Below are 25,435 nucleotides of genomic sequence, written 5' to 3'. Positions count from 1 at the left end.
CCAACCAAATTTAAAAGACAGATCAGCACTGTCAAATTAAATGACAGATTATACGTTGTCAAGATAGAATCTACAAATTACCAGCCAATCCCTTGATGCCTCATAAATAAGGTACCTTCCAAGCTCTGCCAAAGCACTTTCTACCAAATGATAAAACAGACAGAACGTTCATAGCTCTCACACACAAAGCTCGTATCATCAAGTAAAAAAGAGACAAATGTGTCCTTACTGAAAATAGGCGGCGGACTCAACTCATTGCGGAGGACTGAGATCCAATGCTTAATCAAAGGGTGAGGGGGCACATAAACCTGATTGGAAAAGACGAGTTCTTTATTAAGCTCTAGAAACAGCATGCAGGGTAGCAAAAGAACATATTAAAGTCCCCTTTTATCCTGTCTTCTCCAGATTGACCTTAGAGTGTAACAAAATTCTAGAAGATTAACCTTAGGAGTATGTTAAGGGGTTATAATCTTTTGCTAAGCCTAAAATGATGAAGAGTTTTGATGTGAGTTGTTTCCTCAACTCAAAAATAATTAGTTATATAAGAATTAAATGCTTTTATCTTGTTTAACTGAAAGAAAATATCATGAAATTTCTTTTGAGGTTTTCTTACTCTTTTGAGATCACACGTTATTCATACAAGCATTCTTGACGAAAACATTCTCTCCCAGATATAAATGAGAAAGGTGATGAAGCAATTGAGAGGTGTGTCATATTGAGAGGTGTGAGGGGCATGGGGGGGGGGGGGGGGGGGGGGGGGGGGGGGTGGTTGCATGTGCATGTCGAGGCTTCCTCTCTCAATCTTGGACTCACTTGGGTAGAGCCCCTTGCACACTAAGGCATCCTATTGTTGACCTCCACGGTTTTGTGCCCGGGAAGGCTCCTTGGGAGCGCACCGAGGAGAGTAGCCAAAATCATTTCAACCTCAAGGCATGATTCCTCTTCTACGATTGAGCGCAACCGGGGAAGCTACCTGTATATGGGTACAAGCCCAAGTCAGCAGTCCCACCAACAGCCCGACGACATAATGAGAAAAACCCTAAAATAGGGCACCTGCACAAAGAGTCGGGCCAGCCAATGTTACTCGGTCCAAACCAAGTGCAGCCTAAATGTGATGCACCTCGTTCAAAGTGGTTACGTACCTCCGTGTACTGCGTTTTTAGTATTTACGTACATTTTAATGCAGCACTAGAGCACTAAAAAAAATTACGTTCCTCATCGTTACATGCTTTCATAAATCATGCGATTTTAAGCCTAGATATGCCTGATATAGATAAATGGAAACATGTCTAGATCTATGTAGAGAAAGAGATTAACACTACCAATGCAATTACAAATTACATTGTGGAAGGCGCATGATTAAAGTACGAACCATTTTTCAAAAAGAAAGCATTACTATAAATCATAGATCTTCGCATCATACAAAAAAGGGGAAGCTGTCGTGGCGTGCCCAAATGGAAAGAACTGGCCGAGAGGACAAGAAGAACTGAACCCAAGAAGTGTAGCCGAGGGGCCTAAATAGAAGGGGTATTAGAAGAGGACAAAATCTCCTCCTCTGAATTGCTAGATGGCTCCTTACGCTCACTAGACTTTTTCAGAAATCTGCTTTTCTTGCTTTTTCTCCGCTTTTTCTCATCCTCACTGGAACTATAGGACGACGACCTGTTGAATTCTCTGAAGAAGGAAAAATCTAGGTCATCCTCAAAACGAGCACGCTTCTTGGATCCGCTCACATCCTTTAAAGTCGTTTCCCGATCCAAATAACCAAGGAAATCCGTTGATTTCTTCTTTTTCCGAAAGTGCTTTAAGCTTTTCATCGATTGGTTTGGCTTCTTTTCAAGAGCTTTGTCAAACTCTTTCTATGAGCACATCTCTTCTTTTTTGCACTCGTTCTGAGCTCTAATACCAATGTTACAAGCTTGGACACTCCAAGTGAGAAATCAATAGAAACACACGAACAAAAACTTCAATATCATTGAACTTGAATAGATAGAGAGAAAAGGAGGGTTGACACGGCACGGCCGAGTTCCGAGCCAAGATGCACTGGCCCTAAAGATTGGCGCCTCTTTCAATATTTCTTTATTATTGCTTCACACAGGTACAACTCCCTGAGGGTCCTCTTCTCTGAGACTTAGCATCTAGATGCTCTCCAAACAGTGGCCCAAAGGGTCCTTATAAACAGTACAAGGGATGCCCAAAAGCAAAGCCTCAAAAGCATCATTTCTAAAATCATTAATCCCCAAAAGCAATTGATTCCAAAAGCCTTGCGCAAAATTGGCAGAAATCAGTAACACAAATCGTGGAAATCCATACAGTGAGATCGAATCTTGACTTTTCAACCTGAAACCTACCAACTGTGGCAAATCACAACGGAATTGCCAATGGCTGATGGACAATCGTGCTCATGCTCTTTCCGGGACTATGTCATGCCAGGAATAGACGTGACAAATCGACTGACAAAAGGGACAATCGTGAAACAATGTGAATTCCTTGAAAACAAATCTTCTTTCTTTTCGAGAGTGATCCGCATACATCCGTGCTCATCCGTGAGTGAATCATGCACATCATGCAATACGGCATGCTTGTGAACAGAGAGCACATAAAGACAGTGACAAAAATACAAGAGACCATCACGAATGAGAAACTCGAACAATGCGTGCTGAAGACAAAATACTTCCTATATGGGTTCTTTGGACCTCGACTCAAGAGTCAAGATCGGTCCTGCATGATTAATCGTATTTGCAATGAGGTTAGCTTCACTAGAAACATCATCATCCAAACCATCATCCTTGCGAACAATCACATCTCTATCATGCACAAAATGCATGTCCTGCTTCAAAGAAGACAAGACAGCAAGAGAGTTCTTTTCATGCAATGATTCATGCTTTTCTAGACTGTGGGATTGTGTACTAAGAGAAATAATCATACTACGTGTTTTACCCTCGTTCCAATCATGAGAGTGAGAGACTAATGGCAAAGAAGGAGTGTTCTTGTCACAGCGAAGGACCACAAGAGACGCTCCATCAACTGTGAGAGAGAGTGTGTTCTTTCCAATCAATACGTGGATTATAACCTTTAAACCACTTAACGCCAAAAATCAAATCACATCCTTTGAGAGGAGAAACCACAAAACGACGACGAAAACCGACATTTTGAACTAACACTGTCCCATCAGGACATTCATGCATGAGCAAAGAGTGCATGCCAAGAGCAAATCCAGAGATCTCGGTTTTTCTTGCCTACAATACATTTCTTGGGACACATCGTCTCAACAGAAGGAATAAATGTGGAGCCGGTTAAAATTCAGACTATTGGCTTGATTTGAAGAATGTTCATGAGGATCAAAGCTTATGTGGGCTTCTGCTCCTATTATCGGTGGTTCATTTGGAAGTTTGCAGAGATAGCTTCACCTTTGCCTTTGCTGACTCAGAAAGGAGTTCCTTTTACCAGGGACCGAAAGAGACGAAAGAGATTGCAAGCTTTTAGACTCTCAAAGAAACGTAAGAAACGTTGCCTACTAGACACATGATGGCCTTACCAAGCTTGCAAAAGCCAGTTACTGTGATGTTTATGGTCACAATTTGGGAGCAGTCTTGATGCAAGAAGGCCATGTAATTGCTTACGAGAGCAGGATGTTTTTACGTCCTGAAATGGTTGCACAGATTTATAAAAAAAGAGCTATTACCAGTGATCCATGCTCTTACTCAGTGGCAACACTATTTACTCGGAGCTCATTTTACAATCTTTACGGATCATCAGAGTTTACTCTACTTCTTGTCGTAGAAGCGGCTTTCGGAAAAGCAGATGCGGTGGGCTAACACCTTGTCACAGTTTCACTTTCAGATAGTCCAAGACAGGAACAGAAAAACTTTGTGGCAGATGCATTGTGTCAGAAGCCCTTGGTTTTGGCTATTTCCGCGATAGATCATCGAAGCTTCGAGAATATGGTAGATCAATACGCCACAAATCCCTTCTTTCTTGGGTTACCTGCCACTCTTCAAAAACACAAATTAGGGATCGACACGTCCAAGTGGTCTTGGGATACGTGCGATCACAAGCCAAAGAAAAAAATGTGGTTCTTTGTGCTTCTTTCCTTGAGTGATGATACCGAACATTGCCAAAGAGCTCTGATACCAATGTAATGTGTAGCGGAAGTTAATGATGATGTAAGCTCGGGATGAGTGATCAGTGAGTGCTCAAGGTTCCTTTTACTGAGAACCTTCCTTACTTAGAGAGAGAATGTGCAATGACCAAAACAAAAGAGTGGAAATTGTGAGTGAATAGTGCATGAGAGTGCGAAGAGAGAGAGAGAAGAGACGACACCAGATGGGGTCCCAAACCCCCCTCCAAGGGCCTCCCTCTCTATTGCTAGAGAGGTATTTTCTTTAGACTGCACAAGTCTGGTACAATGGTTCTAAATGTTGTGGTACTTGACGACGACGATTATGATGACGACGACGTCAAGGCTAGCTGCTAAGGGCTGAATTGCTGAAATCTGAAAATGCTAGGTATGCCGATGAGATGGGAGTCGTACGGCGAAGCTAATGGGCTGATCTGTCGTCGACGATGTCGAGGATGGCTGAAAACTGAAAAACGCTGGTTGGTCTATGGGCTGAAAACTGAAAATGCTGATCTTGTCGCAGGGAATTGACTGGCCGCAACAAGACAAGGCTGATCTGGGATGGTACTGCTGCGGTACTCCAAGGGAGAGCAAAACACAAAACGCTGCTGTCCCAAAAACGCTGATGGAGGCTGAGAAAAACGCCAGAGATCCTAGGCCCTACGGGGCACTACTTGCTCTGTGCTCCTGAGTCTTCTTCCTCTGGGTCTTCTGCTTCATATTGCCGCCCTTGGGTTCCTTATATAGCTAGCAAATGCAGGGTCGAGCAGCCCTTTAGTTCCCCCCACGATTTGGTAGTCCAAAAGTCATTTATTAATAATTAATTGCCAAATAAGAGGTGGTTCATATGCATTTGCAAAAAAGGCTTCATGCGGTAGATAATACTCATGCTTGGTTTTGAGTACTGATGCTAATGACATGGGTTGTGCAATCAGAGGGTATGCAACTACTCTTAAGTGCCTAGACATGCATGTCATGCATATAGGCTCACAAGTGTTAGATTTACACCACTCTGTTGCTTCACAGGTCGAGGGCATACTTGTACGGCTAGTATGTCTCCAGGCTGGCCACCCATAGCCTAGGTTTCTCCTGGACCGGTCGCTCGAGTTTGGGGCCGATCGCCCTCATATATTTCCATATATCATTTTTCTGTTGGGTCGTGGGGATTTTTATCAGGCCTTGCCCTATCTCCCCTTGGGCACCTATTTATAGGGCCAGGGGAGTACCCACTTCCATTATACACATTGTACGAGTCATGGGGGGACTGATCGCCCCCTCTTCACCATATCTTGCGTTTGTGTCTACTGTCTCTCTCTCTCTCTCTCTCTCCTCTCCTCTCTCACGCTTCCGCACACACGCACTCTCACATGGTATCAACAGCTTACGCTTTCCATGGCCATTGGCCTGGGACAACGCATCTCCACATCAGGTTCTCCTCCCAAGATCAATATAACCAGCATTTTCATGCAAATTCTGCCAATGTTTTGCAAACAACCAGGCGTGCGATGAGATCTGCGTTTTTCGTCGCGGAGGATCCCCCTCCACCTGCGTTTTTGCAAATCAAGTCAGCGTTTTTGCATCAGGCTGCTAGCGCCTCACTTCTGGGATCATTTCATTGCCGGAAACCTCCTCTACTCCATCTACGTTTTTCAACCAAATCTGCGTTTTTGGGTTTTCAGCCCATTTTCGGTGGTTTTATTGGTAACTTTGTGTTGACACCTTCCACAAGTTGCTAGGCACCTAGGGTACCTATCAAGCCTTTGTTTTTTCAGCAAACAGAAGGTTTTTGGTGCCAACAAGTGCAACAAAAGTGGCGTGTAAATTGACCTGCGTTTTTGCAGCAGGAGGGCAGCGCTCAGCTTCTGAACCCCGGATCTCGCCACCACCTTCCCGGCTTTGCATCTGGTACATTGCCGGCGAGTATCCTCTCCGTCTTCATCGGGTTTCATCCATTACCCCTTGCTGTTTTCTCTGTTTTCAGCCCATCTAGGGCAGTGACAGTGATTCACCACCCTTCCCTACACCCTCTGCACCGCTCCGGACCCTACCGAGAGCGTACGAGCACGCTGAAGATTGCTGGACAGCAGCGTTTTCATCACCTCGCAGTTGCGTTTTTGGGTGGACAGCAGCCACATGGTTTGTGTTTTTCACAGAGGATGAAGTTACCTCCTGATGGTGGTTCGTGCGGTCTCTCAATGACTTCTACAATACACGGTAGCTTCGACATCAGCTTGATCATCTACAGGCGTACGATCCTTGGGAGATCCATTCATTCCAACCATCGTTCGGCGGTTGCACACTCCAGAGGGGGTGGTGACTTGTGTGGTTTGCAATGGACACACCTATGCACTCATCAGAGGAGTTCACACGAGATATGGCCATGCTCATGGCATATGGGATAACGGCATTCTTAGAGACGACACCACCATCTTGCGTGGATAGACACTTACCACTTGACCTCTCGACACGTCAGATCACTTACTTACACAGGAGCATCTACATGGACTTAGGGAGAGGATCTTGGATCTCTTCTTGGACAGGTTCATTGCTTGCATCTACAGACTGGAGTGGGACTTCAGTGCTTTGGACTCTCTTGGAGAGTTTACCCGCGAGATGTGGGAGATCAAGCATCATTACGCGACTACATCGGGAGTCACCAGGAGCTTGGCTTGGATGGTAGTGCAGTTGCTCTTCTACACTCCTGATCATTTGGATTGCTACCTTCAAAGTTACTTACACTCACCCTCAGTAACATTACAGCAGACTTATCCCTCGACCTGGGCAGTAGGCCACTCCCAGCTCATTCACATTCAGAGCCACACCGAGTTGCAGTTTGGCGGCGGCGTTGGCGTGGATTCTGTTTTGGTTGATAGCGGAGGATTGGAGGCAGGAGATAGAGGCAAGACGATGTAGACAGATTGGTCTGGCCTTTCCTCTTTTCAGAGGACCTTCATAGCACAGACTGCTTAGTCTGGCTTCCCTTCTTCATAGAGGATGATTACGATGCAGACAGCTTGGTCTGACCACACCTCTTCTCAGAGGCCCTTCACAACGTAGACTGTTGAGTCTGGCTTTCCCCTCATCTTGGATTACCCTACCTGAAACCGGCCTGTTCAATCCAAAAAGGGCGGTAGACTTTACTTCAAACCTTGATTTAGCTTTCACCCATTATTAGTCGTCTATTATACCTGCGCTATAGTGACACAAGAGAGGGGAATGGGATACAGATGCTAGAATGCACCTGTATGAGAAGACCGACACCAGATTGGCCCCTAACTTAGGCTCCCCTTTCGGTATTTCTTTATTGTTTAAAAGAGGGAATAAACGCTGTGGTTCTTTCCAAGCTGCCCCGCACAACCTTGGCTGAATTTTGACTGTTCTGGCCTGATTTCGGCAGCATAACTGTACTAGAACCCTTCACGGTCAATATTCCCACGCATTAAATGACTTTCCCGACGCATACGGGCACTTTGCAAAACCTGGCGAGAATCTACAGCACGCTGAATTCTCTGTTTTCAGCCCTGAAAATGCGCCAGATCGCCTGTACAGCGGTCCCCTTGCGTCCCCGAACCTCCTGGGGGTATTAGGGTCCGTTTAGGGCCAAAACCCTAAACCTGCAAAAAAACCCAGCAGGCTGTAATTTACTGTTTCGGGCTCCGTTTCGCGTGCCGGTCGCATCCTTAGCAAGTCCTCGAGCTCCCGCACCTGTAGGGCTACTTGCCCTTTGAATCGGATGAGATTTCTGGCGTGAAACCTCTCCGAATTCACCTGTACCTGCGGGGGGATTAGCCGCTAGCTAATCCAATACCTGTGCAAGAGGCTCTTGCCTCGGCAATCGCGCATGAACCCACACAACTGTACATTGGTCAAATGAAGAGCCCACTAGAGGGGCATAACATACTGCCAAAGGGGAGAGAGAGGGCAGTGCGTAGCGTGCAGGGCATCACTCCTGGCACCACACTGTGCATAAGAGGGAAAGCAAGCACTCCATAGCTCTTAACCTGTGACAAAAGCTGCAAATGAGCCTCTCCCAGCTTAAAATTCAGCGGCACTTCTTGTTGCATGAGGAAAGTGCACCAGAAGGTGCCACTTGGCACATTTACAAGAATTTTCCCGTTTCGGGGTTGCTGCCTAAAAATCTCCCAACCGGTTGCCCAGTTGACTTCACGGCAGAGTAAGAAAATGTTCCCTTTGTCATTCCGGAGGTGATGGCGCCAACACATTTTCAGGTGCCAAAATAGCAGTTCCCTAAATTTTAGGAGATGCTACCATTGTATCTTTCTAGGTCATCTGACCCTCTTTGTACACTGCGGCCACATCCAGAACTGAAATGTAGCCTCTGTAGCAAAGGATTCCACTTTGGCTAGTCAATGACCCCACTTTGGCTAACCATAGTCTTTGTCCAACCCTAGTGCTCTCTTGCCCTCAGGCATGGACTCCCTGTGGATAGTTCCACACTAGCTATGCAATGCAGGGCAGTTAGATTTCCCGAGGGGTGTTTCCAAAAGGTGAAAGTAAATAGATAATAAGAAAGAAATCAACAAAAAGGATAGATAGTAGTCACACGCTGGTGACATACCCCCCTCTTGAAATCTCAAACGTCCTCGTTTGCATCTATGTCGTTCATGCTCCTAGTCAACACTGATGTATTCAACACCTGTCGACACATGTACGACACATACATGCTCATTGTCAACCCTGGTGTTTTCAACACCTTGTCGACTCATGTATTGCTTGCGTGTGAACCCTGTCCCAATGACATAGTGGTAGCTTCGCACTCTGCCATTGCTTTGAGTCACTAACTTTCCAATGAACACATTTTGCCACTGTCTTATAGTACACGTTGGATCCCGTAACACTTTCGAGCATACCCAAACCGACAGTTTAAGAATGCAGTTACACATGTACTCTTTAATAGAAGCAATTACTGTATCCTTGACAAACTGACAAGAAATACTCACTTCTATAGCACTAACCAAACTTTTGGACATTCCATAAGAGCAATTGCCAAACTGACAATCTGTACAGCTCTAACATTCATGTAACAGGTACTTCATTTGAGCTCACTTTAAATACCATATACATCATTTGTTTCAGAAGCCATTGTCACACTGACATCCATGTAGCTTTGAAACTCAAGGGGTCTAGGTAGGTTGCAAATCGAAGGCTTCAAGGTAAAGTGATAACACAGTTGGTGACTCTGCAAGTTCACCTTCTTCCATCCACTTAGCATCCATTGGTGGATAGTTTTTGAACTTTACCAAGTAACGCTTAGCAACCTTGCCTTTCACTTTCCTTTCTTTGTGTGCCAAAATCTGTTCAGGGATTAAGATCTCGTCAAGTTCCTCGACTTCCGGCTGATCTTCAACTGGCATATCTTCTGGCACATCACCCACATAGGGTCTAAGAAGACTCACATGAAACGCATTGTGAATCTTCCAACTGTCAGGCAATTTCAGCCTATATGCAACATCACTGATTATGTCGCATACTTGAAAAGGCCCATAGTAACGCATGCTGAGCTTTGGAAACAGTCTTTCCTTGCCCTTCATCTTCTTTAACCTTGCCTTTTCAAAGCGTAAAAGCACCCAATCACCAAGTGAATATACCACTTCACGACGGTGACGATCAGCTGCTTTCTTTTGCTTTGCCTGAGTCTTTTCTAAGGCCACTTTGACCTTCTGGTACATTTCATCCATGCCCTGAACATACTTATCTGCTTCAAATATCTTGTCCTTTGTATGCAGTATGGGAGGAACTTTCTTGCCACCTTCAACTATCTCAAAGGGTGCCTTGCCAGTTGATGAATGCATTGTATTATTGTATGCATACTCCACCAATGGCAAATACTACTCCCACTTTCCTTTATGCTCTGACACATAGCACTTCAGCAGATCTAGGACAGTAGAATTTGCCTCTTCTGACTGCCCATCTGTTTGAGGATGAAATGACGAAGAGAATTTGAGCGTGGTGCCCATATTCTCAAACAAGCCTCTCCAGAACAAACTTGTCATGCGTGGATCACGCTCGCTAACAATCGACTGTGGCATGCCATGATACTTGAAAATATTGCTCATAAACAAGCGTGTCATCTGATCTGGTTTTATCTTCTTCCTGACAGGAATAAAATGAGCCTGTTTGCTGAATCTGCAAATAATGGTCCAAATACCATCATTTCCTGTCTGCGTTCTCGGAAGATCAAAGATAAAATCCATAGCAATACTTTCCCATGGTTTATCTGGAATAGGTAGTGGTTGCAATAACCCTGGTGCCTTTTGCCTGTCAAACTTGACCTTTTGGCATATTAGGCATTCTCGCACAAAGGCATCCACATCTCTTCTCAATGTAGGCCAACAGAAGAATGTCTCAACCACTTTAACTGTAGCATCGATACCACGATGCCCTGCATACGATGGGACATGACTCTCTTCCATAACTTTGCGTCGCAATGGCTTTGTGACACACAATCTGCCATGCATCATCATGAACCCGTCTTTAAGAAGATAGTGTTCATGACGTTGTCCATCCATTAGTTGCTCGAAGACCCTTGCAAAATCTTCATCATTTGCATACTGTTCTCTCATATCATCAAGTTCATGATGATAAGGAATTGACACAGCTGAAATTTGTGGCTTCCTTGACAAGGCATCAGCCACAACGTTCTTCTTGCCTTCCACATGCACAATCTGAAAATGGAACATGGACAAAATATTTGCCCGTCGCATATGCTTCTCAGATAACTTTGTTTGTGTCAAGAAGTATCGCAAGGTCTGATGGTCCGTTTGGACAACGAAATCTACACCTAGCAGGTAGTGTTTCCAACTTAAGAGCGCATGAATCACAGCCAGTAACTCTTTCTCATAGACCTGCATGGTCATCTCTGGCCCTTGCAAAATTCTGCTCTCATAGGCTACTACCCTGCCATCTTGCATTAGCACTGCACCAATGCTACTACCACAAGCGTCACACTGGACCACAAATGACTTCCTAAGATCTGGCAACACAATGACTGGATCTGAAGTCATCTTTTCCTTTAAGAGATTAAAAGCTGAAATCTCTTTCTGTGTCCATCTAAAGGTGACTACCTTCTTTTGAAGGGCATGTAAAGGTGAAGCAATCTCAGCGAAATTTCGGATAAACCTTTTGTAATAGGAGCATAGTCCCAAGAAGCTTCGGACATCATGCACCGTCTTCAAATTTGGCCATGACTTGATCGCTTCAACTTTTGCAGGATCCATTCTGACACCATCCTTTGAGACAATGTGTCCCAGAAAAAATTCACTTTTCTTTGCATTGATGAGCAACCTATGACTGCGTAGCTCTTTGAACACAATGGCCAAGTGATGCCTATGCTCCTCTTCATTCTTTGAGTAAACTATCATGTCATCAAAGAATGTACCAACAAACTGCTGGTGTGGACGGAAAATTCTATCCATCATCCTATTAAACGTAGCAGGAGCATTTGTGAGACCAAAGGGCATCACTAAAAATTCGTAAAGGCCAAACGTCGTTCTAAAAGCAGTCTTGTGCACATCCTCTGATCTAATGCGGATCTGATGGTACCCACTCTTTAGATCTATCCTGCTAAACATAGCTGCTCCTTCTAATTTGTCCATAATATCATCAATTCTAGGTATAGGGAACCTATTCTTGATGGTATTCTTGTTCAGTGCACGGTAGTCTATGCACATACGCCATGAGCCATCCTTTTTCTGCACCAACAACACTGGAGAACAGAATGGAGATGAACTGGGCTGAATCAGCCCTTTTCTAACAGAACCTGTACTTGGCCCATTATCTCTTTCTGTTGAGCCGCACTAACCCTGTACGGAGGCTTATTTGGTGGGCTACTGCCTGGCACCAAATCTATCGCATGGTCCTCGGGTCTCTCTGGCGGTCATTGAGACGGTAATGAATCGGAAAAACAGTCACGTACTGTTGTAAAAACATTGACCTTTCTTTATCTAGCACAGATAAATTTGATTCATCACAATCTGACACTTTCACGTGCAAAAACCAAGTACGCAGAAAGATGCTTTTTCATTACAGAAGTAATAGCAGAAGCTGATACAGTAGGAATAGACTCCCCTTTAAGCTTTACATCCAGAATGTGAGTCTTTCCCCTGCTCTGTACAGTGATCTTTTTGTTGTAGGCATCCATGATTCCCTGTACACGAAATAACCAAGGAATACCTAACAACACATCACATCCGTCCAGTGGCATGATGTAAAATTCTTCAGCATCTAAGGTGAGATCAATATTTTTCACCCACCACGCATGCCTACATCTACTTTGAATTCCAAGCATTGCGCGGGAAAAGTGCCTCGGCTTAAAATCATGCCTCTTTAATCCTGGTTGAGAGGAAGAGTAAAAGGAAAAATCCCCCTTAGATTTGAGAGGACAGTGTAAAATTAGTAAAAATTAGCTCAAAGTTTCAAATTTCCTCTTGGAAAATCCATAAGAGGAATTGGGGGATCGTTGAGAAAATTATTTTTCCCAGACACTAAAATTGCATTGAACAATGCTTCTTGAACAATTGCATCGAGCAAAGCTAACCCAAAATTGCATTGAACAATGCTTCTCGTCTCACCCTGTCAAATGAGGTGTGAATTCAACATTATACTACCCTGGACAGCAGGCTGCTCTTATGGCTGTCTCCGAATTTGTGACACAACTTTCCAATGATGGGTGTCAGCCTCTGTATGGCCAGGACATGCCAAACCTGCCTCTGTTGTATACCCCATCTCTTCAGGTCTAATTCCCAACTTTGAAGCCAATTCTGGGGAAATGAAGTTGGCTTTGGCACCTGGATCAAAGAAGATAAGCATTGTTTGATCCCTGACCTTTCCCCATGCTCTGCAAAGCTCACTTGCATCTGAATTTGGCTTGTCGCCCACCATATCTGGCACTAGACCAGCCATGGGCTTCTTTCCTTTCCTGTCCTCCTTGTCTTCAGAATCAGCTGGCCTTTTCTTTGTAGGACAATTGTAAGCAATGTGGCCAGGCTGCTCACAAATAAAGCATTTGTTCTCTGTCCTCAAGACCTTCTTTTGCTCTTCAGACTTGCGAGGAAAACGTCTTTTCCATTTCTTCGCTAGTCCCTTTACTGATTCAGCCGAAGCTTTGCCTTTCCCTGCGTTGGCTGGCTCCTGAGTCACTTTAGGAACCTCCTTGGAAACATACTTCTTCGCTAAATTTTTCTTGGCCGATCCTTCCTTGACGCCAGTATTGAATTCACAATCTTCTCCCTTGAGCAAACCATTGCCAGTGTTTGCTACCTCGATGAGCTGCGTCAAAGTAGTGACTTTGGTCTTCGTACAGTACTTTCTCAATCCTTTGGGTAGGCCACAACAGTATTTTTCAATCTGTTCTGTCAATGGCACAAACCTATAGGAAGTTACTGGAAGTAGAGCTTTCCAAAACTTCCGATTGTAATCATCCAGATTCTTGCAAGTAGCAGCATTAAGCTGGTGCCATTCTGTCATGACATCTGCTTCAAAATCATCAGATAACCATGCTGCTGCAAAAATCTGCTTGAAGTAAATCCATGTGGACGGAGCTTGCCCTTGAAGCAATAAAGTTGTCCACCATTGTCCCGCATTCCCTGTCAAGAAAGTGGCTGCCTTGCGGACCTTGGAAGCCTCTGTAAAGTTTCCCCCTGCATAGGCCTTGTCAAACTGCTGGAGGAATGTGAGAGCCTTCTTGCTATCATCAAACCCTGTAAAGGTCGTGAATGTCACACCTTTGCCACCTTCTTTGTACGGAGTTGGCCTCTCCAGCGGCGTCAAATTGTCATATGGAAGTGATTGAAACATGGGAACACTATTAGGGTTCATCTGTGTTCCTTGGCCGCTATTAACTTGACCTCGAAATGCCATATTTGGCTGTTGATTTGTAATTCCAGCCATACCAAAATTTGCCTGTGGCATCCCAAATTGGCCTTGAGTGCTTTGAAACCCTGGTAGCATGCCCGTGACACCGTACATGGGGTTAGGCATCATCGTTTGAGCACTCCCGAACATTGTTCCTGGCGTGTAAAACTCATTTCCAGGTGCATGACCAGCCATGCTCTGGAATACCGATCCACCTCCAAAATAGCCAGGGTGTACTGGAGGTGGTGGGAAGACTTGTTGCATAGCCTGTAGGTTGCTTCCCTGCCCATTAGAACTAGCTATAGGCTGCTGAAAGGTGGCGGGCTGAACTGGTACAGCTTGAAAGACTGGCATCTCAGCCACCTGTTCTTGCATCTTAGGCACAGGTTGTGGAGACTGTATGTTCTCCGTCAAGTGTACATGTGTTTCCATTGACTGTGCAGTATGAATCACCTGTGCTCGAGCCTTAACAGGCTTTTGAATATGATCCAGTGACCCAACTTGCTGAGACGGAACAGGAGGTTGCAGAAAGGCTAAAAACCTTGGGTTCTGCATTTCTTGTGTGAACATAGCCACAGCAGTAGCCAACTGGGTCCTGAATATATCATCATCCGTCTGTGGTGGTCTTGAGAACTCACCCACTTCATGTGTCTGTTGACCCTGTGAAGAGGAAACCTCTTCAGTCACATCATCTGGTTTGTCAGCCATAATTGCAGTTCCCCGTGTCTGGTCTATGATCCCCTGTGTCTTCAAGCCCAACGTGACCAAGGCTCACTTCTATGGGAAAAAGTGATTTAATCCCGTCGATGGACCATGAAACCGGCCTGTTCAATCCAAAAAGGGCGGTAGACTTTACTTCAAACCTTGATTTAGCTTTCACCCATTATTAGTCGTCTATTATACCTGCGCTATAGTGACACAAGAGAGGGGAATGGGATACAGATGCTAGAATGCACCTGTATGAGAAGACCGACACCATATTGGCCCCTAACTTAGGCGCCCCTTTCGGTATTTCTTTATTGTTTAAAAGAGGGAATAAACGCTGTGGTTCTTTCCAAGCTGCCCCGCACAACCTTGGCTGAATTTTGACTGTTCTGGCCTGATTTCGGCAACATAACTGTACTAGAACCCTTCACGGTCAGTATTCCCACGCATTAAATGACTTTCCCGACGCATACGGGCACTTTGCAAAACCTGGCGAGAATCTACAGCACACTGAATTCTCTGTTTTCAGCCCTGAAAATGCGCCAGATCGCCTATACAGCGGTCCCCTTGCGTCCCCGAACCTCCTGAGGGTATTAGGGTCCGTTTAGGGCCAAAACCCTAAACCTGCAAAAATACACAGCAGGCTGTAATTTACTGTTTCGGGCTCCGTTTCGCGTGCCAGTCGCATCCTTAGCAAGTCCTCGAGCTCCCGCACCTGTAGGGCTACTTGCCCTTTGAATCGGACGAGATTTCTGGCGTGAAACCTCTCCGAATTCACCTGTACCTGCGGGGGGATTAGCCGCTAGCTAATCCAATACCTGTGCAAGAGGCTCTTGCCTCGGCAATCGCGCATGAACCCACACAACTGTACATTGGTCAAATGAAGAGCCCACTAGAGGGGCATAACATACTGCCAAAGGGGAGAGAGAGGGCAGTGCGTAGCGTGCAGGGCATCACTCCTGGCACCGCACTGTGCATAAGAGGGAAAGCAAGCACTCCATAGCTCTTAACCTGTGACAAAAGCTGCAAATGAGCCTCTCCCAGCTTAAAATTCAGCGCCACTTCTTGTTGCATGAGGAAAGTGCACCAGAAGGTGCCACTTGGCACATTTACAAGAATTTTCCCGTTTCGGGGTTGCTGCCTAAAAATCTCCCAACCGGTTGCCCAGTTGACTTCACGGCAGAGTAAGAAAATGTTCCCTTTGTCATTCCGGAGGTGATGACGCCAACACATTTTCAGGTGCCAAAATAGCAGTTCCCTAAATTTTAGGAGATGCTGCCATTGTATCTTTCTAGGTCATCTGACCCTCTTTGTACACTGCGGCCACATCCAGAACTGAAATGTAGCCTCTGTAGCAAAGGATTCCACTTTGGCTAGTCAATGACCCCACTTTGGCTAACCATAGTCTTTGTCCAACCTTAGTGCTCTCTTGCCCTCAGGCCTCGACTCCCTCTGGACAGTTCCACACTAGCTATGCAATGCAGGGCAGTTAGATTTCCCGAGGGGTGTTTCCAAAAAGTGAAAGTAAATAGATAATAAGAAAGAAATCAACAAAAAGGATAGATAGTAGTCACACGCTGGTGACACTACCTACTAACAGGACACCATCCGGTGGTGGTTCGTGCGGTCTCTTGGTGACGGTTGCAGCTTACGGTAGCTTCTACAGTGCAGATTGTTTAGTCTGGCTTTCCTTGATTTGGAGGACGTTTACGGCGCAGATTGCTACAGCTGGCCTTCCTGGAGTTTTACACAGCTTAGCCACCTAGCCACACTAGGTTACAGATTCATGGGCTTTTGATCATTCTCATGACAGTTCCTGGGCTTCCCCATTTTCTCCAGACGTTTTGACTACAGACACCATAGATCCTATTGGGCAGGACACTTGCAGGTCTATTGGCACTCTTTTCCGACAAGGAGTTGTTTTCACACTCAGTTCGGGACCTTCACGCAGTACCTTCACACTGTATCGGCGCAGTACAGCAGTTTACTACACTGCTAGTGACGGCACTTAAACATGGTGATTTCTTGGTGGTCGTGACACCCCAGACTACTGCTACACTCGCGGAGTTCGTCGGAGTATTGTCCTTCAGTGGACATCGGAGCAAACATCTTCATCATTTGCCTCACATGTAAGGTGCAATGGAAGTGAATGTTGAACTTTGCTCAAGATGAGTGCTCCGAACTATGGTCAAGGTTCCTTTTACTTATGGAAGGGAGAGCCTTCCATTCCTTTAGTGAGAGAGTGCCATGATCACAATTAAAGTGGATAAACACTATGAATGAAGGTGCATGAGACTGAGAGATAGAGAGAGAAGAATACGACGCCGGAAAGTTGTCAAACCCTCCTCCAAGGGCCCCTCTCTCGATGGCGAGAGAGGTCTATGCTATTGATTGCACAAATCTGGTACAAGTGTAGATGCGAAGCTAAGTGATGCTAAGGTGGAAAACTGAATGCTTCAAAGATGACGGTGACGACAACGACGAACCTCTATCTGCTATTGTGGCTATCACAAGGCGGGCACCACGTGCCAATAGAAAAGAACAGACTAAATAGACTTTTAGCACTTCAATAACAGTTGAACTGAAAGAGAGAGACGACATGCGACACGGAGTGGCGGAATTCCACCCCAGAGAGTATGGCCCCAAACCTTGGCGCCCCTTTCGGTATTTCTTTATATTGCATCAACACAGTACAAGCCGGTACTCCACACTCTGCACCTTCACTGGGAAGCATGCCAGAGAATGAGCCCTAGCCTCATATTTAAAGGCCCTTGGCCTAAAAAGCAATTACAGTGAAAAGCCTTCAAAACTCAAAAGCTCCTGGTCCAAAAAGCAATGCCAAAAGCTGTCAACTTTTCGTAAATCGTGCTTCAACCCGCCAAGTCAGCAAATCAAGGTTTCCGTTAGAATTAGGGTTTCTGATTTTAGGGTTAGGGTTTCAGCAAAATTAGGGTTTTGGGCACAAAAATAGGGTTTTTGATTTTAGGGTTAGGGTTTCAACAGAATTAGGGTTTTGGACAAAATTAGGGTTTTTTATTTTAGGATTAGGGTTTCAACAGAATTAGGGTTTTGACACGTCAGCAGTTTGTTACATCTCCCCTTCTTGAAAGAGAGTGATCGTCTGCAATTACAACATATCTGCAAAACACCTCAAGTTAGCTCAAAAATTTCCGAGGGTCATTCCGAGGGACATTCCGAGGAACAATCAGTTTGCTCATTTTATTAAGGAGTTAGCTTCTCCTTTCTGCTCTTTTGATCAAGGAGTTAGCTTCTCCTTTCGGCTCTTTTGATCCAGGAGTTAGCTTCTCCTTTCGTCCATATCGGAACTCTTGATATTCCGGCATAGTAAAATTAGCCATCACACCCAGACCGTACTGATCTTCCACGGGTGTCTTGATGCACTAAAATTACATACCCAGGCAATCTCATCCAATTAGGAATATTCAGTAATTGGCACATCACAAAGCAACACAAATGCTTACATATGCAGGTTACAAGACACAACAAACAGCGTCGCTGAGCACTCCCCCGAGACAAACGGTCTGTGGTATGAAGCTACTCAACGCCTAACTCGTCACTCCCCCCGCAAATAACCTAAAAAGGTCCGGGCCATGAGCTCAGAGGACTGTACAACCAAACGCTCCCCAGACCGCAGTCTGCGTCGCTTGGAGGTTCAAGCATACAACCAAACGCTCCCTAGGCATCGGCCTGCGTCGTTCGGAGGTTTTCTAGCATACAACGGAACGCTCCCCAAGCATCGGCTTGCGTCGTTCCGAAGTTTTCAAACATACAACGGAACGCTCCCCAAGCATCGGCCTCCGTCGTTCCGAGGTTTTCAAACATACAACGAAACGCTCTCCAAGCATCGGCCTGCGTCGTTCCGAGGTTCAAACAATACCAAAACAGTATTCCAAAGCGGCACCATGCATGGCTTCCTCGTCTAGACACATAGCCAAAAGGGAGTAAGAAACCATAATCCTCATATCTTGCTTGTTTTCCTTCTTCATGCCAAATTAATAGAGACCTGTTGCCCACATGGATAGATTGCATGGTTGATGCCTGTTGCACAAGAGAGCCCACCATGTACAAAAGATAAACTGCAAACCACATTTTGAAAAATGACTCCATGTTACCACTAGTATGCAAAACCATTCTTCCTTGATTGGTGTGTCCTAGATTGATTTCACTCGTTGTTGATGTCAATCCTTCCACTCTTGTCGCAACCCAACTTAAAGAGCTTCCCAAATTAATGTTACACACTATGTTCACAGTTAGAAAGGAAAACCTAAAGTGCCAGTAGACCTCAATTGCATTTCTCTGCATGAGTCTTTCACCAATCTCGTGCCATAGGGGTAGTTGAAGTGTCTTCACCACTTTCACATGTGGTTGCAAATTTGAAGGGTCCACCTTGTTGTGGTTGAATGTGAGGCCCATTACCTCAATGGAGCTATCACTTCCTTCACTCCCTGTTGACTCCTCTGAAGTGGTTGAAGAGTCACCACTAGAAAACTCATCCATAGAGGTTTCTAGATCCATGTCGCATTGCCGACCTTTCTTCATGTCGTAAAGTATTGGCTTCCCTTTGGCATCTCTCATTTGGATTATGCCGGTGTCCCAGTCTTGCTTAGCTCTCATAGCCATAAGCCAAGGCCTCCCTAGAATGATAGGATAGCCCTCCCCTTTGTGTGGCATGACAAAGATGTCCACATCTACCTCGGTGTTGAATGCCTTTATCCTAACTGCATTTATGACACCAACACATTGAACTTTTAAATTATTCGCCATTTTGGCTCGGCATGGTGCCGGCCGACTCACCTCTAAACCCAAACGGTGCATCATTTTTTCACTCATGACGCATATTTGTGCGCCACCATCGATGTAGATATTGGAGATGTGTTGCCCTTTTATGTAAGCATCCATCACTGGTAGTATGTCGTCTAGATTCCTCCCGGAGATAGCCCCAGCTATCTTTGGCTTTGGTCGCCTCGTGTTAACCATCTTTGTCCATTGTCTCCTCACCCTAGGTGCTAGGTGGAGTAACTGGGGCCAGGTGATTTTTGGGCCCTGCACAGAAACATCTTGAACCAAATCATATGGTTTAGAACATTCACCCAAAGAGAAATCTACAATGTCAATTTTACGTCCTGACTTGGACGGCTTTTTGCTAGATTCCCCTTTATTCTGCATCTTTTCTTCCTTTTGAGAAGATTCACCATGCCTAGCGCGTTTTACCCCAATGGCATCTACTCCTTTAACCTTGGTCTTATCCTCCTCTACTTTCTCCTTTCCCTTATCTTCAAGACTGATGACGCTTACTGTTTGATTGCCAACTGGTGGTGGGGGTAAGGGTGGAATGAGAAGTTGTGGTGGTGGTGGTGGTGGTTGTGGTTGAATCGGTGGTTGTAAGATTTGCATGGGTGGTGCTTGTCGTGGTGCCCTCGGTGGTGGTGGTCTTGCTCTTGGTGGTGAAACCTGGTTTTGTCTGGCTCCTCTGTTGAAATTCTGCCTCCTTGGTTGTGGACAGTAGTACATGCCATGACCATCCTCCCCACAATTGTAGCAGTGGTATTCTTGGTTTTGCCTTCGTTGTCCTCTCCCTTGCTCTTGGTTGCGATTGTGTGCATGCCCTTGTTGTATCAAATGGACTGAGAGATTCTCAAGTTGATTGGTGATTCGGTTGAGCAGGTCTTGCTGATCTTCAATTGGTTCTTGTGGTTGAATCCTCTGGGCGACTGTTGTAGGTGGTGCTAGAGGTGGTGGGGTCCTACAGCTTTCTCTCCATCGATATTCCTGGCTTGTAGGCGTAACTTCTTGTCTTTAAGGTGGGCCACTTCAACTGCTAGCTCATACGTAGCAGGAAACCTTCCCTTCACCTTCTCTTTAAGAGTTGGCCATAACCCAGCCACAAACCGATCCTTCTTTAGGAAATCAGGTGCCCCCTCATCCTCTCTTAGCGATGCAACCCATCGCCCCCATAAATCTACAAACTTTGACTCATATGATGCGTATTCCAGCATACTGCCCTGCTTCAACTCTGTCAACAATTGCCATAGCTTCTCTGATGTTGTGCCCTCTCCAAAACGCTTGACAAAGGCTGCCCTTAATAAGTCCCACTGTTCCTTGGTTTCTTGTGCCAAGGCATTGTACCATGATCTTGCCTCCACCTTCATTAGAAGTCGGAAGATGCGCAAGCGCGAAGCATCATCATCTCTCGCAGAGATGACACATGCTATTTCCAAGTTGTCTAGAAAGTCTGCAGCATCCTCGCCCACCTTACCAATAAAGGTTGGAAATGCTACATTTGCCATGATTACTGAGAGAGAGCTAGAAAGACACACTTCTTAACTTGCAAAATTTTTTTCTTCTTTACAAGGAGGCGTGTATACCCTATTATACTAGGACATAGATTAAAACTTCAAACGGTACATTGCCTTGTACCAAAGGTAAAACAAATGGCTGATCTGATGCCAGAACCTCAAAAAACCGCTCCCCACCCGGCATGGTATCAATGACGTGTTGGTAGTGAATCTTCAAGTCCAATATTACCTTGATTGAGCGTACATGTGTTGGTATGTGTGATCTGTCTTGAGGTAGGTTGTCCTGATTCATGTGAAGCTTAGAGGTGCTTAGTCACTGTCCAAGCTTGTAGGAGAGGGTGGTGTTCTTTCCTCAAACAAACTCAGTAGATCCCTAGTTTCTCTAGTGAGAGTGTGAGCCAATGCTTCTGTTATCTGTGCTGCAGCATCAGGTGCGACTTGAAAACTGACTATGATAATTACCTCGGTGACTTGAGTTACCCGATTCTCAAAGTAGAATAGTGTTGATTCTCTATTGTGCAGAGCTCCTTCCATTTTGTTGTTGTTGGTTGGTTGTAGGTTGCGGACATGGTTTCCACCTTCTCCTTCTTCTTCTTGGCACTTGGCCTATGTATATCCACTGGGTTTGGCGCGTTGGTTGACTCTCCCACTTCAAATCGATTACCGTTACGCCTGGCACTCGAGCTTCGATGGAGATGCGGAGTTCGTCTAGTTGTGCTTGGAGCTCTTCTTCTTCTGTCGTCCAGTTAGAAAATTCTTCATACTCATTCATCCATTCACAATAGTTTAGGGTTTTCAGTCTTGTAAACTGAAGGGTTTCAAGAGCCCTCCTCCGTGGGGGCACCAAATGAGAGGCGGAAGTGGAAAAAATAGACACGGTGGCCTCTACACCAAGACTATGCACAATGGCCTCATCATGGGGAATACACAATAGGGGCACCACCTAGCAAGATATGCGGCTAGGATGCATACATATACACAATGAAGCATGCATGGAAAACAATTTCAAGATCCACGCCCAAATGTGGAATGGGGTGGTCGGAGAATAAGGTGAGAGGAGTGGTGAGTGAGTGAGAATGGGCTCGCTACGCGTGCATGTAGTAAGGAAGATAACGAGGTCAGGGATACATGCAAGTATGCTCACTTCTCATACAAAAGGTGGCAAATCCGCACACCTTAAGATGGAAGTAGCAAGATGATAGGAATATGAGAGGGAGAGAGAGTGTGTGTGTGTGGTGGCGAATCCGCACACCTTAACATAAGCAGAAAAAAAATGGCAAGGAACAAGCATATACCATACTCACAATGAGATGTATCCAAAGCGACACAAAGTATGGCACCAAGATGGAGTGTGTTGATTGCTTGCAAAAGATGAATACAATAGGTAGCGTATGGCAGGTAAATGACAAGGGAACAAGATCGTAGGAGGCATAATGGAGAGATGGGAGTTGATGGCGAGGAATATCATGAGTGTGTCCACCCTTCTTCTTCTTGAAATTGTGCCTGCAACCCTTAATTACAAGTGGTGTGGAGGTGTGGTGCTCATCTTTTGTGCATGGTGATGGTGTTGTGATTATGTGATTCGGGTTCATGCTACAAGCATGTAGCACAAGAGTGTGTATGGATAGGTGTGTGTGTGTGTGTGTCTGTGTGTGTGTGTGGTGTGTATCTCCCCCCAAGTGAGCTCTCATGGCCTCCTTATATAGGGAAGGAGGGAAGGATTTAGCAATATTTCTATTTGAGGTGAGTGTCCCACTTTGGTGACTAGGAAAATGGGGTGCATGTGACTGTGGCTCCCATCTTGTCTCCTCATTATTTAGAATACCAGAGTCAATAGAGAGAGAAAAAGAGAGAATGTGGGTAGGATGTAGAGGATAGGAAATATTTACAATAGTCTAGCTTTGGATAGACATAAGCTTATTAGGGAGAGAAGAGAGAGGTAAGAAAATTATAAGAGGTTGTCGAAGGTAGATATTTGTTGATGAGGATGGATCCTCCAAAAATGGTGATAGAATTACTCTAAACTAGCCAAGACCTCATTAAAAGAGCCTTGTCTCTTGTAATCATGCTTGAAGACTTGTAGAACCATAGCCATTTTAGAAGGAAGAAAAGTGGGGATGGCCTGTGTCACCATTACACGAGAAAACTGGGGTCCACTACAAAAATCATATCTCCGTGTTCATAACTCCAAAAATTCTGAAAAAAATTGAGCTAAAAGTTGAGATCACGAGCTACATCTTTCATGTTGAACGCTCCTTCAGATTCGGGGTTCTTCTTTACTTAAAAAATTCAGCCAAATAATGTATTATTTGTGGCTGCAAAAGTCTTTTGGTGGTCCCCTTTGAGTGGACTTCTCTCTTGCCTTCAAGTGTAAGCTCCTTCATGTGTATGAAAACATGACCTAGAGTGTTGAAAAGATTGGCAATCATTTAGATGGAGGTATTATTGAAATTTGAAAGTGGGGTTGAGGTTTGAAAATGAAAACTAGTGAATAAAATATTTGGTAGAGTGGAATAATATACATACATGAAAAAAAAATATTAGAAAATACTAGAATATATATATTTAATATTTTTAAGGTCAAAAGAGAGATCAACAAAGAAAGCTTACTTATTATGCTACATCGTGATTGATTAGCATAAGTATTATTTATTTAATAAAGGCTAAAACGTTTGTGAAAAAGGAAGAAAAAATCAAAAGTAACTTATATAATGGGAAATATTTTGATAAAAGGGCAAAAATATATGGGGGGGTTCCCATGCATGGAAAAGCTTTCCTCAGCATCTGGAATCCTGGAAAGGACTCTTCGTTGGCCCACTCTGATGCATGGGTCATGCGATACTTGAACTTATAAAGGTCTGCAACGCTTGCTTCTTTGGGCCGCTCCGAAAGCGACACAAAGTCTTCTGTGGCTCCTTCGATGCTTCAACTTCGTCTATAGTCAGGCATCTATCTTCTTCAAGAATCTCCGAGAATGAAAATTCCTGAAACCACTTCCAACACAAAACATGAACATACCTCCACGTAAAGTAACTGGAAAAATTCTACTCTTCTATAAAGCCTGTGCATGCAATGTAGATCAACAAAGAACGAAGTCCCAAACCGTTTATCAAACGTACGCAAACAATGAGATCGAATCTTGACTTTCTGATCTAAATCTATCAGCTGTGGCAAATCACAATAGAAATGCCGATGCTTGATGCTCAATCCTTCTTGTGCTCTTTCTGAAACTGTGTCATGCCAAGGAAGAGACATGGAATGTGAATTCCTTGAATGCAAACATTTCATCTTTCCATGAGTAATCCGCATACATCCGCGCTCATTCATGAGTGAATCGTGTTCATCGTGCAATATGGCATGCCTATGAAAAGGGATCACATAAGGACGGTGACTAAAATACAGGAAAGCATCACGAATGAAACACTCGAACAATGCGTGTTGACTAATCACTCGTACACATAATACTTCTGTGGAGGCTCGTTGGACCTAGGCTGAGAGCCAAGATCGGTTCTTCTTGAGGGGGTTCTTTGGACCTCGACTCGAGAGCCAAGATCGGTTCTTCGTGACTGATCGAATCTGCAATGAGATTAGCATCACTAGAAACAATATCATCTTGGTGAACAATCACATCATCTTCCTGCAAACCATCATGCTTGTGAAAAATCACATCTTGATCATGCAAATCTCATGCTCATCATTATGCTTATCATCATCATCATGCTTGTCATTATCATACAAATCATGTGTTTCATGCTTTGAAAAAGAAGAGACTGAGAGAGTCTCCTTTTTCCAAATCTCTTGCATCTGTGTCTGCACTTGAGAAAAAAATCGGAACAAGGCGGCTTTCCTTTCGTTGTGCTCATGCTCTATGGCTACCATTCTTTCTTCCGCCGCCAAGCGCCCTTGCTCACACTCACGCTCAATAGCTGTCTTTCTTTCTTCGCGTTCTAACTTCCTTTCCATAAACAACTGCTTCAACTCCTCCATAGGAGTTAGTGCAATCCTTGGCGTAGATGGGGAAGGGGGAGGGTCGGAAAAACCTCCTGGTAGGGAAAATTCTTCTTCACCACCCTCATGCTCATCACCTCCACGTGAAGTATCCATGCCGCTTCGGGTGATGACCATCCACTGAAGTCTTGGGTTCTTAAGTTCACAAGGAACTTGGGTTCTTGTGGGTCTTGGATTCTTGGGTTCTTGAGTTCTTGAGATTCTCGAGAGTCTTGAGGTTCTTGAGGTTCTTTTTTCACTTGCAATCTGTGTTAGAGAAGGATCTTCTCTTCACCCGGGTTCTGCTTCTTTCCGCGGGCGCACTCCTTGGCGGCCTTGCGCTCACACCAAGGTTGCTTCTTCCCACCTCACGTAGATTGGCCGGCCGCTAAGTGCACGGTCCGCTCTCAATGAGTGAAAAGAGGCACAAGGG

At 44.9% G+C, this 25,435-nt stretch overlaps 1 protein-coding gene across 1 annotated transcript in view; it reads right to left on the bottom strand.

Moving 5' to 3' along the window:
• Window positions 1-25,435, bottom strand: part of LOC147425575 (uracil phosphoribosyltransferase-like) — a 63,369-nt gene that overhangs the window by 3,453 nt on the left and 34,481 nt on the right. Inside the window, exons 3-4 of the mRNA XM_086500761.1 lie at window positions 230-308; window positions 82-140 (exon numbers count right to left, since the gene is read on the bottom strand). Of these exons, the coding sequence (XP_086356887.1) occupies window positions 82-140; window positions 230-308 (138 nt within the window). The remainder of the gene's footprint in view (window positions 1-81; window positions 141-229; window positions 309-25,435) is intronic.

Source organism: Adiantum capillus-veneris, chromosome 25 (genome assembly GCF_014529385.1).
Source record: "Adiantum capillus-veneris isolate H3 chromosome 25, ASM1452938v2, whole genome shotgun sequence".
In the NCBI taxonomy this organism is placed as follows: domain Eukaryota; kingdom Viridiplantae; phylum Streptophyta; class Polypodiopsida; order Polypodiales; family Pteridaceae; genus Adiantum; species Adiantum capillus-veneris.
Note: the sequence above shows the minus strand (reverse complement) of the source record. Positions and strands in the feature narration are given on the sequence as shown.